We start from the raw sequence: 14,965 nt of genomic DNA on the forward strand, positions 1-14,965 counted from the left end.
AATGTTGCCGTTGTTTATGATTCAATTAAGTCTAGGGTGGAGCCCAAGAATGCACATTTCTAATGAGTTTCCAGATGATGTTGATGCTTCCGGTCCAGGGACTACACTGGTACTGCTCTTGGAACAAACAGATGGAAGACAGGGAAAAGGTGGTAGATGATCTCCCTTACTTAGTACTGTTATTTTTAAAAGTATGATTTAGTGAAATGTTTTCTTGAACACCTAGTTTCCTGTTTTCTCAAAGTTAGTGCTGTAACTACCTGCATAGGAATGCTTGAAATCCCCACATCCAGGCCACACTCCAGGCCAATTAAGTCAACACCTTTAGGAACGATTTACAAATCAGTCCTTTTAAAGCTACCCAGGGGATTCCAATGCTCAGCCATAGAGAGAATTACTGAAAAACCCCAACCAGTGTGCAGTGAAGAGGCCATATGGGTGCCGGAGCTAGGCTAGGCAGGAACGGAGCCACTACCAGCCTCCGGCTGATGGCCTCCGCCTCCCCCGTGTGCCCTTCACACACTGGGACCATATTAAAGGTGGCATCCCTGTCTGTGGGAAACACTTCCCTTGTCTAGATGAGATGATGTTATCCCTATACAACCTCTACCTTTGGCCAGTGGTTAAATCAAAATATATTTCAGTCCTTGTTCGACAGCATGTCTACTTTTAAGATTAGATTAAAAACCAGTTACCTGTTGAAATAAACCTCATTATCAGCAAAGCTGAGCTTCATTATCTTAACTGAAGGGCATATAATTAGAACCATATATTGAATGTGATGCTCAGCCTGAGAGGGGGGGGAAAACCTTGACAAGCAGAGAACTAGATTATAAAAAAAATTCCTCTTTAATCAAGGTTTTTAACACGAAATAGAGTTCTTGAATAAAATGGAAAGTTTCCAATACATTGAAACATAAATCCCCATACGTACACCTGGCAGGAAAAAAACAAAACAGCAAATTTACACAATCCCTGTTACAGCCGTGGTCTCATTCTTAGATGCTTCCTCCATCTGCCACGTGTGTCCTGCTGGGTGCAGAACTCATCATGGTTTCAGGGGTCACACTCAGCTGGGGCTGCAGCCCTGAGCACTCCTCTGGCTGGCCGTGCTGCGGCTGGCTCTGCTTAAGTCGCAAAGCAGTCACCAGCACATTTCAAACAGTGTATTTTAAACATCCTTTAAATAGCAAAGTGAGAAACAAGAAGGCAACAATGTTATCAGAAAGCTGTTAGCAAGTGAGGACAGCTGAGTAGAGCTAGAGGCTGGAAAGTGGCTCCCAGCTTCATTACTTTGGCTTCTTGGGCAGCGGCCTCCGGAACAGCAAGATGTGAGGTTCTGAAAGAGCGAGTGAAATCTAAGAGACAAGCTAACACCGTCTACAGGGTTCCCCACTCCCATTTCCCAGCTATCACCCACTCGGACCCTGATAACTAAATTGAGACTTAAGCATATGGCTATAGAAGCAGACCCATCAGCCTGGCCTGCCAGCCAAGTATACAATTGTTAATATCAGTTATTCTGCTGTTTGTGAAGCCCAGGGTGTCCTTTATCAGTTTTGCTTGACAGCTCGGTGTCTGGTGTCTTATCAGGAAATATTTTCTGTGGCTTATTTGGAACACATCCAAGAATTCTTTCTGATGGATAATGAGGTAGGGACCATAATCTCTCCCAGAGTATATGTGGCCTTAAAAAGAGAGTACCCTCCAATGGTATATGTACAAAGATAATAATTTAATAAAAAAAAAAAAAGAGAGAGAGAGAATACCCTCTGAGTGAATTAGATACTAAAGGTTTTTCAGGAACGGCTTGTCTCTGAACTTCCTGTATATGTCACTATTTTTGGTCACTCCAATTTTTCTAGATGATGCGTGGGGTAAGAAACTGGGGAACCACCCCCACCTCCCCCTTATTTCTTTTGGTTATGTGACCTGTCATTTCCTCAGTGAAACAGCCCTACGTGGTTCTTTCAGCCATGGCACTGACCTGGTTCATGGATCATATAATGGACCCATCCCTGACTCTGCTGAACACCAAGATTCCTCCATTCAGATTCAGACATCAAATGGGTTTTAGGGACGAGCTTGGCTATGTCCTTGGGCAACATGACATGCCTGTAACAGAAACATGGGAAGGTAGGGAATTTGTCAGTACTGGGTACAGTCTGCTGGGCAAGTGCCTACATACAAAGCAAGAGACAAAAGAAAAAAACCAGCTTCTGATGGCAGGGAGTTCATCTTATTGTGGGATACAGGCAGCTAGAAATAAAGGCCAACTTGGCCTTTAAAATCTATTCTTCATTTTCCTAACTCTGAAGGGATGTGCCATGAGACTTTCGGGAACCTTCCTGCTTTCCTAACCAAGGATGAGTCTCTTCATGGCCAAGAAATTATTACTCTAATTTGAATTGTGCTAACCCAGGCACACTTTATCATGCTAAATGAAAACGTACCATAGTAACAGATTTTTTCCCTAAAGAATCTGTTCTTGTCTGAATGTCTGAAAATAGCTAACTGTCGAACAAGCCCCTGGCACGAAGACTGGGTTCAATAACTAATTAGGCAAAAAACAAAACAAAACACAAAACCCCAAGCCGAAACCCCCCCACCAAAACACAAAAGCTTTTCTTAAACCTAAATGCCACTGCAAGCTTACATCTTCAAGGGTGAAACCAGTGCCTCCCCCTCCCCGGCCCTGCCATGTGCTACAAACACATAATTTTAGTCAGCTCAGTTCAGATGTGGAAGAAAGCAGCTGAGGAAAAGGAAGTTAATTGGCCTGGGGTCTTTTCCCCGGACCTGGCAGAGAGACCATTAATGTATCTGTCAGCACAGGCGGAGCTCTCCAGCCAGAGGGCCCAGACCCTGTGCCAGACTGGAGAAGAAACACAAGCAAGTTTCCATTTCATGGTCTTCGACTGAGAAGACAAGGTACAAACCAGGAAGTTGTTTTAAGCATCACACTGAATACAATTAGTGGAAGGCCGACATTTGTAGAACCCCTTCCGATTTTCTACTCTAGAACTGTGAGTTTGGGATGTATCCAGCGCAGACTCTGTAGAAATTCCCTTCTTCACCATCCTTGACAAGTCGTAAGTGCTGCCATCACAATCTGTACGTATCTATATCATACCAATTAACAGCTTCTCTCTGAAGTCTGTCAGTATCTCCACGGATTATTTTAGGCTTGTTGAAAGCAGACACCATGCTTTTACCCTTGAGCTTTAGTAGAACCTATAAACACCCCATTATTGTTTCCTACACGAACCCCCTTCAAATAGTTGAAGGGTATCGACTGAGTCCATGTTAAGTCTTCTCCATGTTCCTGGCCAGTTTTATTCCATTCCAGGCCCGCGAAGCCCCACCTCCTTAATATAAGCCGAACAACCACGCCCCTTTTTCAGGAATTAATGGGGGACACTCGCTCTGTATTGAAGACCCGAGGAAAATTGGAGCTCCGCCTTTCCCACCTTTCCCCAGTAGGTTCCGTATGTTATGGCGTTGCCGAGATACCAGCTGTCCTTAAGAAGGCAAGTCCAACGTGCTCAGAGAAGTTTAGAATGGCTCTGGAACCCCAAGGGGCGAAGGTGGGCTGCAGGAGAACGCTCTAAACCACGCCCACCTCCCCTCCCCCCCAGAGGGCTTGCACCGAATTCCGTACTGTTATTTTTACACGCGTCGCCTACCTCCGCGCATGCGCGTTACGCTCTCAACCACCCGCCACCCCGTCCCGTTAATCTGCTGCGCACGCGCCCATTCCGTCTTTTCCGTAGTCCTCGTTACTAACTCCTCGAGCCCTCACTTGTCAAAGCTCCACCCTCTCGTTATGGCCCCCACGCCGGCACTAACCGGTACTCGAACTCCTCGTCGTCGTATTTGTCCGAATAGTAAATCTGTTTGTGCGACATGATCGCTCCGCCTGAGATCGTCAGCCCCGCGCCGCCAACCTCCAAACAACTCCCAGCAGCACGCGTTCCCACCCACTTTGGCCTCACTTTCAAACACGCCGCCTGCGCTTCCTATTGGCCCCTACGATTTAAGGCGGGACAACTCTGTCTCCAAGCCTCCTATTGGCTTATATTTACTTCTCGTCGAGTCCCTATTGGAGCACGCTCGTTACGTTTCTCAAGGGCGAGCTTAGGTAAAAAAATAGGCCTCTCATTGGCTAAAACCGCTTCTGTGCGCGTTCCCGCAGTGCTATTGGCTGACCCAGGAAAGTGGGACGGGTGAAGGAGGGACGGTGGGGTAGAGGGTCAGGGGTTAGCGAGGCCGGAAGTGAGTGCAATAAAGTTTCTCCAGGGAGGCCTTCCCGGGGAGAAAGTTGGAGCAGCGACCTAAGGAGGCACTGGCGTGATCCAGGACCAAATCACCCCGCGGTGCGGTGCGGAGACTCCATGAGGCCCTGGTGAGTTGGGACGATTTTTTCCCACTTAGGTGACCCACTCCTCCACCCCGGAACCCCTCTCCCGGGACCCTACTTCCGGTCTTCATTCATAAGCCACGCCCCCTAGGACCCCCTCCCCGGAAGTCCCACCTCCCAGCCTCGGGGGGCTTTGTATCCCTGAACCCTGACTTGTTTTCCACTTATTGTCCCTGACCCCACCCTGTCGCCCCGCTTCCCTGGAAGTCCCACCTCCTAGACATGCTTTCGAGCCCTACTACACGGAACGGCACGTTGGTCCTTTCCAATTCCCCGAAACTCTGCCTCAGCGCGACGATTCTCTGCTAGCTGACTGCTGCCTACCAAAAAGTCCCATCTCGCGAAAGGGCAAAACCCTGCCCAGAGCGCTACACTGTTCCAATCCGCGAAACCACGCCTTTCTAGAGGCTCGGCCCTTGTAGATGTCCCGCCCCTTCCTTAATCCACGTCGGATTGTCCCGAAGCCTGGCCACCTAGAAGTCTCCAAAACACGGGTCGTGGGAGATTCATCCTTGTGGAACCCAGGTCTTCACCTCAGCAGCTTTGTCTTCCACCCCAGAAACTCCCCTCTGCTCGTATTTCCCTGATCTTTTCCTCTTTGGGGTTTGGGCTCAGTTTTCCTGCATGCTTCCCCAGGTGGAGAGTCCAAGTTTCCATCTGTGGGTCTGAGGAGTGAGATCAGAGACAGCCCTTTTCCTTTCCTTTACCCCCTTCCGAGGCTGGCTCCCCGAAGGGGGCTGGACTTGGGGTTTGGCACGAGGGTGGGAGAGAGAGACTTGCTCGTAGATTTCTGGCCCCGCTCCCTGAATTTCCCTCCCCAGGACCCGCCCAGCCCAGAACCAGCGGTTATGTCTCCTACCTGGACCAGGGGAGTTGGGTAGGGGGCATTTGGTTGACTGTGAAGTTTTCTACCATCAGAAAACGGTGACTTGGGTGGGTGTAGGGGGCAGTGATCTTTTTGCTGTTTGATTTTTTTTTTTTTTAAGGGTTCTGCTCAGCCTCTCACCACTTCTCTGGCTCTTCCCCTCCCCCCTAACCAGAGTTCTTGTCTGGGCATTCCTTCTGGTCCCGCTCGCCCAGCCTTCCTTTCGGGAAACATTCCTGAGGCTTTCCACATTTCCTGCTACTTCCTGCTCTTGCCTCCTCCTCCTCCTCCCCGCTGGTGTGAGAAGGCGCATGCAGCCTCTCCCCACACCCCATCACCAGTGGACAGTCTCCCTTCTTTCTATGAGCTCCAGGTTCCCTTACTTTCCCCCAAATGCTCACACCTGTTGGTCGTTTGCTGCCTGTGGGTGCTGCAGGCTCCTACAGAATGCCCACTCTCGAGATGAAGACAGCCTGGCGCGTGTTTGCCTGTGTGAGGACCCCTGGCAGAACCCCTTCCTCACGCTCTCTGTGCCTGAGCGCTGAGCCTCAGGAAGTGGACGGAGAGAATCCTCAGGAGCGGAGGATGGCATGACAGCTCTCCTCTGATGAGGACCGAGGGCGGGGAAAGAGCTTAGCACACCACGTGGTTATTTGCATACTTTTTTATCTTCTGAAGTAATTTAAGGATAGGTAATTCCAGGTGAGCTTAGGGGGTATGTGTATGGTCCTACTTCCTTTTTGTTCACTTTCCAACTTCCTCTGTGGCCCCCTCCAGCAGAGCTGAGGCAGGAAGCTGTGGGTGGGGAGAGTGGGTTTGGGATGGTTTCCCTATGTCCAGCCTCGGCCTCTCTCCTCTTCCGTACTCAGCACAGATTTCACACTCCCACATCCTCCAGCCAGACTTTGCCCTTGGTATGAGAGCAACTATGTCCCCTGGTGGACACATGGGCCCTCACCAGTCATCCCTGCAAAAGGCAGGGGAGCTGACCTTGGAGTCAGTGCCCTGCCCCCTCCCCCCTTCTACCCTTGACAGCTGGCTTTGCTTACTTGGCCTGTGGGAAAGGGGGCAGAACAGTGCTTGCCTGTGGGCTACGGTCCCTGCATGATAGATGCCACCGGCCTGCCCTCTGCTCCAGCTCCTCTCCCCTCTCCTCCCCTGCTGTGCCCTTCCTCTTGGCCTTCTCTTTATCCTCTGGGACCACTTTCTTCCTTTCCCCATTTCTTTTTTTCTTTAAAAAAAAATATTGATTTAGAGAAAAGGAGGGGAGGAGAGAGAAAAGTATCGTGTTGTATTTTTTTTTGTTCCACTATCTATGCATTCATTGGTTGCTTCTCGTATGTGCCCCAACCAAAACCTTGGTGTTTTGGGACGATGCTCTAACCAACGGAGCCCCCCAGCCGGGCTCCTTTCCCCATTTCATCCACTGTTTATTTTATTTATTTTTTTATTTTATTTTATTTTTTTCATCCACTGTTTATTGATTTTAGAGAAGAAGGGAGGGAGAGAAACATGGATGGGTTGTCTCCTGATGTGCCTGGCCTGGGTGTGTGCCCTGACTGGGTACGTGCCCTGACTGGGAATCAAACCTGCAGCCCTTTGGTGTCCTGGGCGATGCTCCAGCCCACACAGTGAGGGCTCCTTTCCCGTTTCCTGAGCTCTGTCCACAGCTGTGGTGGCAGAGGGCGCTAATGGCCCGGCTCCCTGGGGCCCCCACCCCGGTGGGATGGGGGTTTGTGTTCAATCTAACAGGAAGGGAAATGCTGAGCTCTGGGATCTCCTCCCTTTTCCACCCCAGCTGCCTCTGTTTCCTCCCTCATTCCCCCCTGCCCTCCCTCAGCTTCCTGCTCCCTCTGCCTGCCCTCGTCCGGTGTGGACTGAGCCACACCTCCTCCTCTTCCCTCCTTTCCTCTCACCCTTCCCTCCCACCCCCCACTTTGCTCTTCCCCAGATGCTGGTTGTTTGTCTGGGGTGGGGGTGGGCAGGGATCGCGCTGCCTCGGCTCAGCTCGGGATTGGGGCCGTGGGGGGGCTCAGCCCCTCGGAGCCTGTGAGTCAGCACTGTCTCCGGGATTGGCCTCTCCCCGCAGCTCCCGCCCTTGGGGAGGAGCCAGGCAGCTCTAGGTGCAGCCTGCTCTGCTCTCAGCCAGAGAGGAGGCTCCGCCGGGCGGGGCTGGGGCTTGGGACTGTGTGTGTCTGACCTGGGGGAGCCCGAGGAAGCCGAGCCACTGCCCCCCTTCCTTCCCAGGACCCTGGCGCTCCCTGGGCCATAAAGGGCCCGTCCGGCTAAGGGCCTGGGGATGCCCCCTGCCTGGCCCCCTTGCCCGGACCGGCAGGGGGGCCGGGCTGGGCTGCAGCCTCCCTCTCACTCCAGCCATGGATCTCCTGCCCCCCAAGCCCAAGTACAACCCGCTCCGGAATGAGTCTCTGTCATCGCTGGAGGAGGGGGCCTCCGGGTCCAGCCCGCCGGAGGAGCTGCCTTCCCCGTCAGCCTCTTCCCTGGGGCCCATCCTGCCGCCTCTGTCCGGGGAGGACAGCCCCACCACCCTGTGCTCCTTCTTCCCCCGGATGAGCACCCTGAAGCTGGCCACCCCGGCCGGCGGGCGCCCGGGGCCGAAGGGGGAGCCCGGCAGGGCGGCGGAGGGCGGGGAGGGGGCCGCGGGGGCGGCCGTGCCGGACTCGGGCCCCCTGCCCCTCCTCCAGGACATGAACAAGCTGAGTGGAGGCGGCGGGCGCAGGACTCGGGTGGAAGGGGGCCAGCTGGGGGGCGAGGAGTGGACCCGCCACGGGAGCTTTGTCAATAAGCCCACGCGGGGCTGGCTGCACCCCAACGACAAAGTCATGGGACCCGGGGTTTCCTACCTGGTTCGGGTGAGTGACCGTCTCCCTCCCGGGCCTCTCCGCCCTCCGCCCGCTCTGGCCTCGCTGGCATCTCTCTTCCTGCTCTTCCCCGGCAACCCCCTTGGTCTCGGCATCCTTTCCCCTACACCTGCCTCGCTCCTTCTCTGGCTCTGCAGCCCCTTCCAGCTGGGCCTCCGTCCCCCTTCCTTCTCGTGACTCCCCCACCCCACCCCCACCTGCCATGCCCAGCACAACGCCCAGCCCAGGGGAGGCCCCGAGTGAAGTGTTGGAATGAGTGACTCTTGATTGTTCCCTCTTAATCCTCCCCCTTTCTAGAGATGCCACTTCATCCCACCCAATGCCTGTCACTCCCAGTTCTCTTCCCGCTGTACGAGGTCCTCCCAGCTTGCCCGTTCCTTCTCTGCTCACTCCCTGTGGTCTTGCATGGCGTGGGCTGTGGCAGCACTCACTCTTCTCTACCTCCCTTAGGGACCATGGAGAGAAGCATCCTAGAACCCCTTGGGAAGGGGGGTGGGGGGGGCTGGCGGCTAACCCGCCCGTTCTCTCCTCAGTACATGGGCTGTGTGGAGGTCCTGCAGTCCATGCGTGCCCTGGACTTCAACACCCGGACTCAGGTCACCAGGTTGGCGGGGAGGGGGCGGGCCGTGGGACTCCTGGGGCTGGTGAGGGGAGGTGGGGAGCGGGGCCCTTGCTGATGGGGTTTGTGATGGCTTCTCTGTGGGTGGCGAAGGGGATGGAGAGGAAGTCAGGGGAATGAGTCGATAAGTCTGAATGAAAAGAGGCAGCGCTGGCCTGGATCCTTCTTACTCATCCAGCCTTGGGGCTGTGGGAGGAGGTGGCAGAGGCAGCCAGCAGCCGGAGCTTGAGTGGAAGGTGGGGGCAGATAGAAGATTGGTGCTGCCTTTGGGAAGGGAATGGGACATTTGGTAGCTGGAAGGGGGTGGGGCCGGTCTATGGAGGCCCTAACCCAATCAGCCAGGAAGCGGCCTCTCAGTGTCATCAAATATTAAAGGCCCTTAATTCAATCCACCACGACAAAGAGCCTGGAGTGCCCCTGGAGTCTGGCCTGGCCTTCCCCGCCCCCTCCCCGGCCCGGCAAGGCTGGCTGAGTGCCGCTCTTCCCCAGGGAGGCCATCAGTCTGGTGTGCGAGGCTGTGCCGGGTGCCAAGGGGGCTTCAAGAAGGAGAAAGGTACTCGGGGTCGGTGGGGTTAGGGATGCCCTGGGAGTTGTGGAGGGGCGGGGCAAGGGCACGGATGGGACCTGTGGGGAGGAAGCCCAAAGGCAGGAGTGGGGGGGTTTCTGGGGAATTGGGAACCCCTCTCTTCTGAGACCCTTGGGTCCTTCCTCAGCCCTGTAGCCGCCCGCTCGGTTCCATCCTGGGGAGGAGCAACCTGAAATTCGCTGGAATGCCAATCACTCTCACCGTCTCCACCAGCAGCCTCAACCTCATGGCGGCAGACTGCAAAGAGGTTGGTGGGGCTGGGCAGAGGGGCCACCGACACTGATGGGAGGGCCAGGCGGGGACCTGGCTGTGAGGTGAGGAAGGAAGAGAGAAGGCTTGGGAGCAGTGGGACAGCAGGGAAGGAGGTGGTTGGGAGGACACAGGGTAAGAAGGTAAAAGGATGAGAATGAGTCTCCGAGGTTCTGGGCCAGGGATGGGGGGGCACTCGGGTGAGCCCCGAGGCTGACACCTCATTCCCTTCCTTCTCCATCCCCGGCCCTAACCCTCAGATCATCGCCAACCATCACATGCAATCTATCTCATTTGCGTCTGGCGGGGACCCGGTGAGTTGGGGAGCAGAGCAAAGTGGGGGGGAGGAGAGGAAGGGACAGGGATTGGGAAGGTACCGGCCAGGGAACGGGGCATGCTAAATGGAGGCGATACCGAAAAGGACTGGCACTTAGGGCCAGGAGTGAGGCGGGGGTCAGGTTGAGCTAACGGTCCTCTCCCGACACTCTGCCCGCTCCAGGACACAGCCGAGTATGTCGCCTACGTTGCCAAAGACCCGGTGAACCAGAGAGGTGAGGCTTGGCGGGGAGCGCTGGGTGGGGCTGGCCCTCCTGAGGCAGGTGAGCGGGGCCAGGGCTTGTGCTGAGGAGGAGGGGGGCTCTTGTCCGCCGCACCCCCTCCCAGCACCCCGCCTGCCTCAGAGCTCACGGGCAGTCTCCGCCATGCCCCCAGCCTGCCACATCCTGGAGTGTCCCGAGGGGCTTGCTCAGGACGTCATCAGCACCATTGGCCAGGCCTTCGAGTTACGATTCAAACAATACCTCAGGAACCCACCCAAGCTGGTCACCCCCCACGACAGGTGAGCAGGGGAGGAGGGGAAGGAGAGGGAGGAGGGGCAGGCAGGGGCAGGCAGCTTCTGGGCCCCAGACCAGGATTGGGAAAGAAGGACTGCTATTCCCACACTTGAGCTCGGAATGGTTCAGGGAAGGAAATAACCTGTGTGCCCCCGCTTCCCACTTCCTGCTATTCTTCAGCTTCCTGTGGCTATCGGCAAAGCCTTTCGAGGCCCTGCCCGCTGTGGGGCCCGCTCTCCCCTCATTCCCGGGGGGAGCTATAGGCCAGGCCTCCCTGTTGTAGCCGTCCTGGCTGGATGGGCTCTGCATCGCCAGCGGCCTCGTGTCTGGCCTGTCCCGTTTCTCCATCCTTAGTTCTCTGTTTTCCTTCCCCTCGAAGCCTCTGATGGTTGGAGGCAGGGAGGATGGCTCTTTCCTGAGGTCCTCGCCTCTCCTCTGGCCGGTAGGTATTTGGCAGAGATTAAAATACTCTGGAGTGTCTCCTCGCACTTAGGAGAGACAGTGTAATGATCAAGGGCATGAACTTTAAAGTCAAATCTGAATTTAAATCTCAGGTGAACCACCTTTTATGGGGAGACCCCCGAGCAAATCTCTTCACCTCGGACCCTCATCTTCCTCATCTACAAATGAGGCGTGGCTCAGTGGTTGAGCGTCAACCTGTGAACCAAGTCACATGCTAGGTTGTGGGCTCTGTCCCTGGTGTGGGGCGTGCAGGAAGCAGCCAATCAATGAATCTCTCTCATCATTGATGTTTCTCTTTCCCCCTCCCTCTCTGAAGTCAATAAAAGAATATGTTTTATAAAAACTGGGAAAGGAAATCCTGCCTTACAGAGGTGCGGTGAGGATGAAATGATCATATAAAACACTCGGCCTAGGGCTAACCCCAAAGGAAGTCCTAATACACGGCCATTGCTTCTTTCCCCTCCCTCCACCCTCCCACCCCCTTCCCCACCCCCTCCTGTTCTTCCTCTCAGGATGGCTGGCTTTGATGGCTCAGCTTGGGATGAGGAGGAGGAAGAGCCACCTGATCATCAATACTACAATGACTTCCCGGGGAAGGAACCCCCTCTTGGGGGGGTGGTGGACATGAGGCTTCGGGAAGGAGCCCCCCAGGGGCCTGCTCGACCCACTCTGCCCAGTGCCCAGAACCCCAGCCACCTGGGAGCTACGCTGGTAAGTTGCTTTGAGAGAGGTGGACTGGGCCTGGGACAGGAGTGGCTCGTTAGGGCCTCTGGTTTCACCGTATTTTTGTTCCTTCAGCCAGTGGGGCAGCCTGCTGGGGGAGACCCAGAAGTCCACAAGCAGATGCCACCTCTGCCACCCTGCCCAGGTATGGAGGGGGCAGAGAGAGCCAGGGGCCCAGGAGGCAGGGCTGAGGTCACTGAACTCCTCCCTTTCCCCAGCAGGCAGAGAGCTCTTCGATGATCCCTCCTACGTCAACATCCAAAACCTGGACAAGGCCCGGCAGGCAGGGGCCGGGGCGGGGCCCCCCAGTCTTGCTGTCAATGGCAGCGCGCCCCGAGACCTCTTTGACATGAGTGAGTGCTTCTCCATTCCGTATCCCGTATCCCCATCTTTCTACTTGGTTCCTCTCCTGCTCTTTCCTTCCTGGCCTCCCCGCCCCGAAGGTTCTGGCCCTGGACGTGCGTTGTGCCGGCCGCCGCTCCTAGTCCTCTCTCTGCACCCCCAGAGCCTTTTGAAGATGCCCTTCGGGTGCCTGCACCCCCCCAGTCAGTGGCCATGGCTGAGCAGCTCCGAGGGGAGCCCTGGTTCCACGGGAAGCTGAACCGGCGGGAGGCCGAGGCCCTGCTGCAGCTCAATGGGGACTTCCTGGTGCGGGAAAGCACGACCACGCCTGGCCAGTACGTGCTCACCGGCCTGCAGGGCGGGCAGCCCAGGCACCTGCTGCTGGTGGACCCTGAGGGCGTGGTGAGTGGCGGGGATGGCGGCGGGGCCCTCCTGTGCGGCCCTGATCCTTCGCTTGTTATTTCTTATTTTTCCCCAGCTGGGCGCCTCTGTATGGTCCTCCCCGCTCTCACAGTGCCTGGCATCCCCCACCCGGCGGCTTAGGGTTCTTTCCCGTCTCACATTCCTGAGCATGAGCTGTGTTCCCTTCAGTGCTGGCCAGTCCTCAGATCTGCCAGTGATGCCCAGGAGAGTTAGAAGGTGCTTATCTCACCGGAGCCCCCCTTTTTAGTCAAATGAGGTGACCATCCTGGAGAGGTTGTGCTCAGTGTCAGATGGTTACAGGCTAGACCCCTGGGCTAGACACTCCAAGTCTCCTCTTAGCAGTGGAGCCAGGAGCTCCTTCACCCTCGACTTGAGGCTCAGACCAGTGTCCTGTCTCTTTTCTGTGCTCCCCCATCTCTCAAAACGTTTGGTCTCTCTTCTGCAGCATTCTAGGGCTTCCGTTCCACATCCTTCTTGTCCTGTGTATTCTCCCCGAGACTTGCCGCCTTCCTCCCGGTCAAGGGAGCAGTGAATATCCCTCCCAGTTTCTGATGTTCTCTCGGCGTTCCCCAATTCACAGCCTTCCCATTCATGACCTTCTCTAGCTCCTTTTCTAGAAAAGCCTCAAAGATCAGGAGGGACAGCCCTCCCACCCCTTCCATCTCTTTCTCCTCACCTTCTTGAATACGGCAGCTTCTCAGGCGTGGGGGCTGAGTCCTTCATTTGACGCCTCACCTGATGGGACCCTCTTCCTTCCCACCCCCCAGGTCCGGACGAAGGACCACCGCTTCGAGAGCGTCAGCCACCTCATCAGCTACCACATGGACAATCACCTGCCCATCATCTCCGCGGGCAGCGAACTGTGTCTGCAGCAGCCGGTGGAGCGGAAATTGTGATCCGTCCCAGGTGCTTTCTAGAAAGCTCCCTCCCACCTGTCCGCTATTCCCTGACTTCAGGACCTCCCTCTGGAGCTCCTGTGAGCTTGGCCTTGTGTAGCAGCTGGGCGTAGCGTGGACACTGGGGCTAGCATCCAGCTCAGGGAGAGAGTTTGAGTCAGGAGCCTGGGGCAGAATCCTCCTTCTCCCCAAACCTCACCAAAGTATTAACCTAGAGCGGCCCCTCCCCAGGGCCTTTCCTGTGCCAACCTGATGTCCCCTTCCTCAGGAAGGTGGGTGCTCAAGGCCTGGGCAGCGTGCCTTGTAAGGGAGAACGCCCTGTGACCACAGGCAGCCACCCTTCCGGGAAAGGAGGAACAAATCACATCTCCCGTCTCCCCCTGGGCTCAGGGCGCTCCAGCCCCTCAGCAGCGCTCCCTGCCCAGTGTGTAAACTTTGTGCCTTTGACTATCTCCTAGTTCTGAAGATACTTTATGCAAAGAGTTCTTGGGCCCCTGAGGCCAAGGATCGGGGTGCTGATCCCCTGGCTTCTGGGACCCTGCCCTCTCCTTGCTCAGCATCCCTCCAGTTTAGGCTGGGAGGACAGAAGCAGGAGTGGCAGCTGTACCTCTCCCGGGCATATGCCACCTTCACCGATTGCCTCACAGCTCCCCTCCCGGCCAGGGGGGAGATGGACCCCTTTGCTCAGTGCCTCCTGGCCGGGGCCTTTGTCCCAGGGGTTTGTATATACATATTGTTCCCCCCACCCCTTCCATGTTGCATGCATGTTATATTCTACAGCCAAAGTGTAGCCTTCCGCGCCCTCCACACTGCCTCCCTGAGAGGGTGGTGGGGTGATGACCGAATTTGGGCTCCCCTGAACTGACAGCTCTCCGAGGTAGATCTTGTGGAGGCAGGAATGGGCATTGAGACTCAGAAGCAGTAGACAATCCCCAAATACCATCTGTAGATTTGGATCTGCATTTATTTTTTATGCACATATTTTAGGCTGTAGATTTCCTTTCCTACTTTGTTTTCTATGGCTTATTCTTGAGCACAAAAGGATGGTAATCGATTACATTTATACATCACTGTTGGCATTTTCCTCACCCCAGCCTGCGGCACACTTGGGGTGGGCAGCATTGTCTTTTCAAGGGGACCCAGGTCGGAAGTCAGTTGTGAGCTGGAATAAGAAACACTTGGGCCTCTTACCGGGAGGCTGCGGGGAAGTGCAGCGGAATGAGCCTGGTTCACGGGGTGGGGGTGGACCTAAAACCTGCAGATATTGAAGACCTCGGGCGACTCTCGGGGAGTCCGGGAAGCCCACGACGCCTTAGAAGCCTCCCAGCCCCGTCCCTAACCCTCGCCTCCTTTTTGCGGTTAGATGTTTTCACGGGCCTCACTGATACCAAAGGGAAAGAATCTTCATTAAAGTCCGTATTTCTTCTACCTCGGTCTCAGTCACTGTCGCTACCTGCAGTTCGCCGGGGGCCCTCCGTGTCGGGGAGTTGGGGCGGCGGCGACACCCGTCTGGCCTCGCTCGAGCTGGCGATCGCCCGCGAGCGCTGGGGTGCGCCGGGGGGTGCGCTGGGCGGCACCTTTGGGACCACTGACCGGGGTGACGTTCGAGTTGGCATGGGAACCGCGGGCCCTGGGAGGCGCCCTTAGGCGGCGGCCCTCCCGCCTGCC

The 14,965-nt window shown here is 55.8% G+C and overlaps 2 protein-coding genes across 7 annotated transcripts; one reads left to right on the forward strand and one right to left on the reverse strand.

Annotated features, from left to right (window-relative positions):
- Positions 1 to 826: 826 nt before the first annotated feature.
- Positions 827 to 4,006, reverse strand: CKS1B (CDC28 protein kinase regulatory subunit 1B). Its single transcript, XM_036442237.2, has 3 exons — positions 3,850 to 4,006; positions 1,988 to 2,115; positions 827 to 1,339 (listed from the first exon to the last, which is right to left on the reverse strand). The coding sequence occupies exons 1-3, from the start codon at positions 3,906 to 3,908 to the stop codon at positions 1,290 to 1,292; spliced, it is 237 nt and encodes a 78-aa protein (XP_036298130.1). The 5' UTR covers positions 3,909 to 4,006; the 3' UTR covers positions 827 to 1,289.
- Positions 4,007 to 4,175: 169 nt separating this feature from the next.
- Positions 4,176 to 14,725, forward strand: SHC1 (SHC adaptor protein 1). 6 transcript variants are annotated; one of them, XM_036442233.2, is made up of 13 exons: positions 4,176 to 4,405; positions 7,988 to 8,155; positions 8,698 to 8,768; positions 9,273 to 9,336; positions 9,497 to 9,616; positions 9,879 to 9,932; positions 10,118 to 10,169; positions 10,330 to 10,456; positions 11,426 to 11,624; positions 11,712 to 11,781; positions 11,855 to 11,989; positions 12,142 to 12,380; positions 13,169 to 14,725. In XM_036442233.2, exons 2-13 carry the CDS (start codon positions 7,991 to 7,993, stop codon positions 13,295 to 13,297), a joined length of 1,425 nt encoding a protein of 474 aa, XP_036298126.1. In that variant the 5' UTR covers positions 4,176 to 4,405; positions 7,988 to 7,990; the 3' UTR covers positions 13,298 to 14,725. The 6 variants fall into 6 exon arrangements, with proteins under 6 accessions (XP_036298126.1, XP_036298128.1, XP_036298127.1 ...); XM_036442234.2 differs by lacking the exon at positions 4,176 to 4,405 and adding an exon at positions 4,692 to 4,945; XM_036442235.2 differs by lacking the exon at positions 7,988 to 8,155 and having other exon boundaries at positions 4,243 to 4,405.
- Positions 14,726 to 14,965: the final 240 nt, after the last annotated feature.

This window comes from Pipistrellus kuhlii, unplaced genomic scaffold (genome assembly GCF_014108245.1).
Source record: "Pipistrellus kuhlii isolate mPipKuh1 unplaced genomic scaffold, mPipKuh1.p scaffold_m20_p_18, whole genome shotgun sequence".
Taxonomy (NCBI): Eukaryota; Metazoa; Chordata; class Mammalia; order Chiroptera; family Vespertilionidae; genus Pipistrellus; species Pipistrellus kuhlii.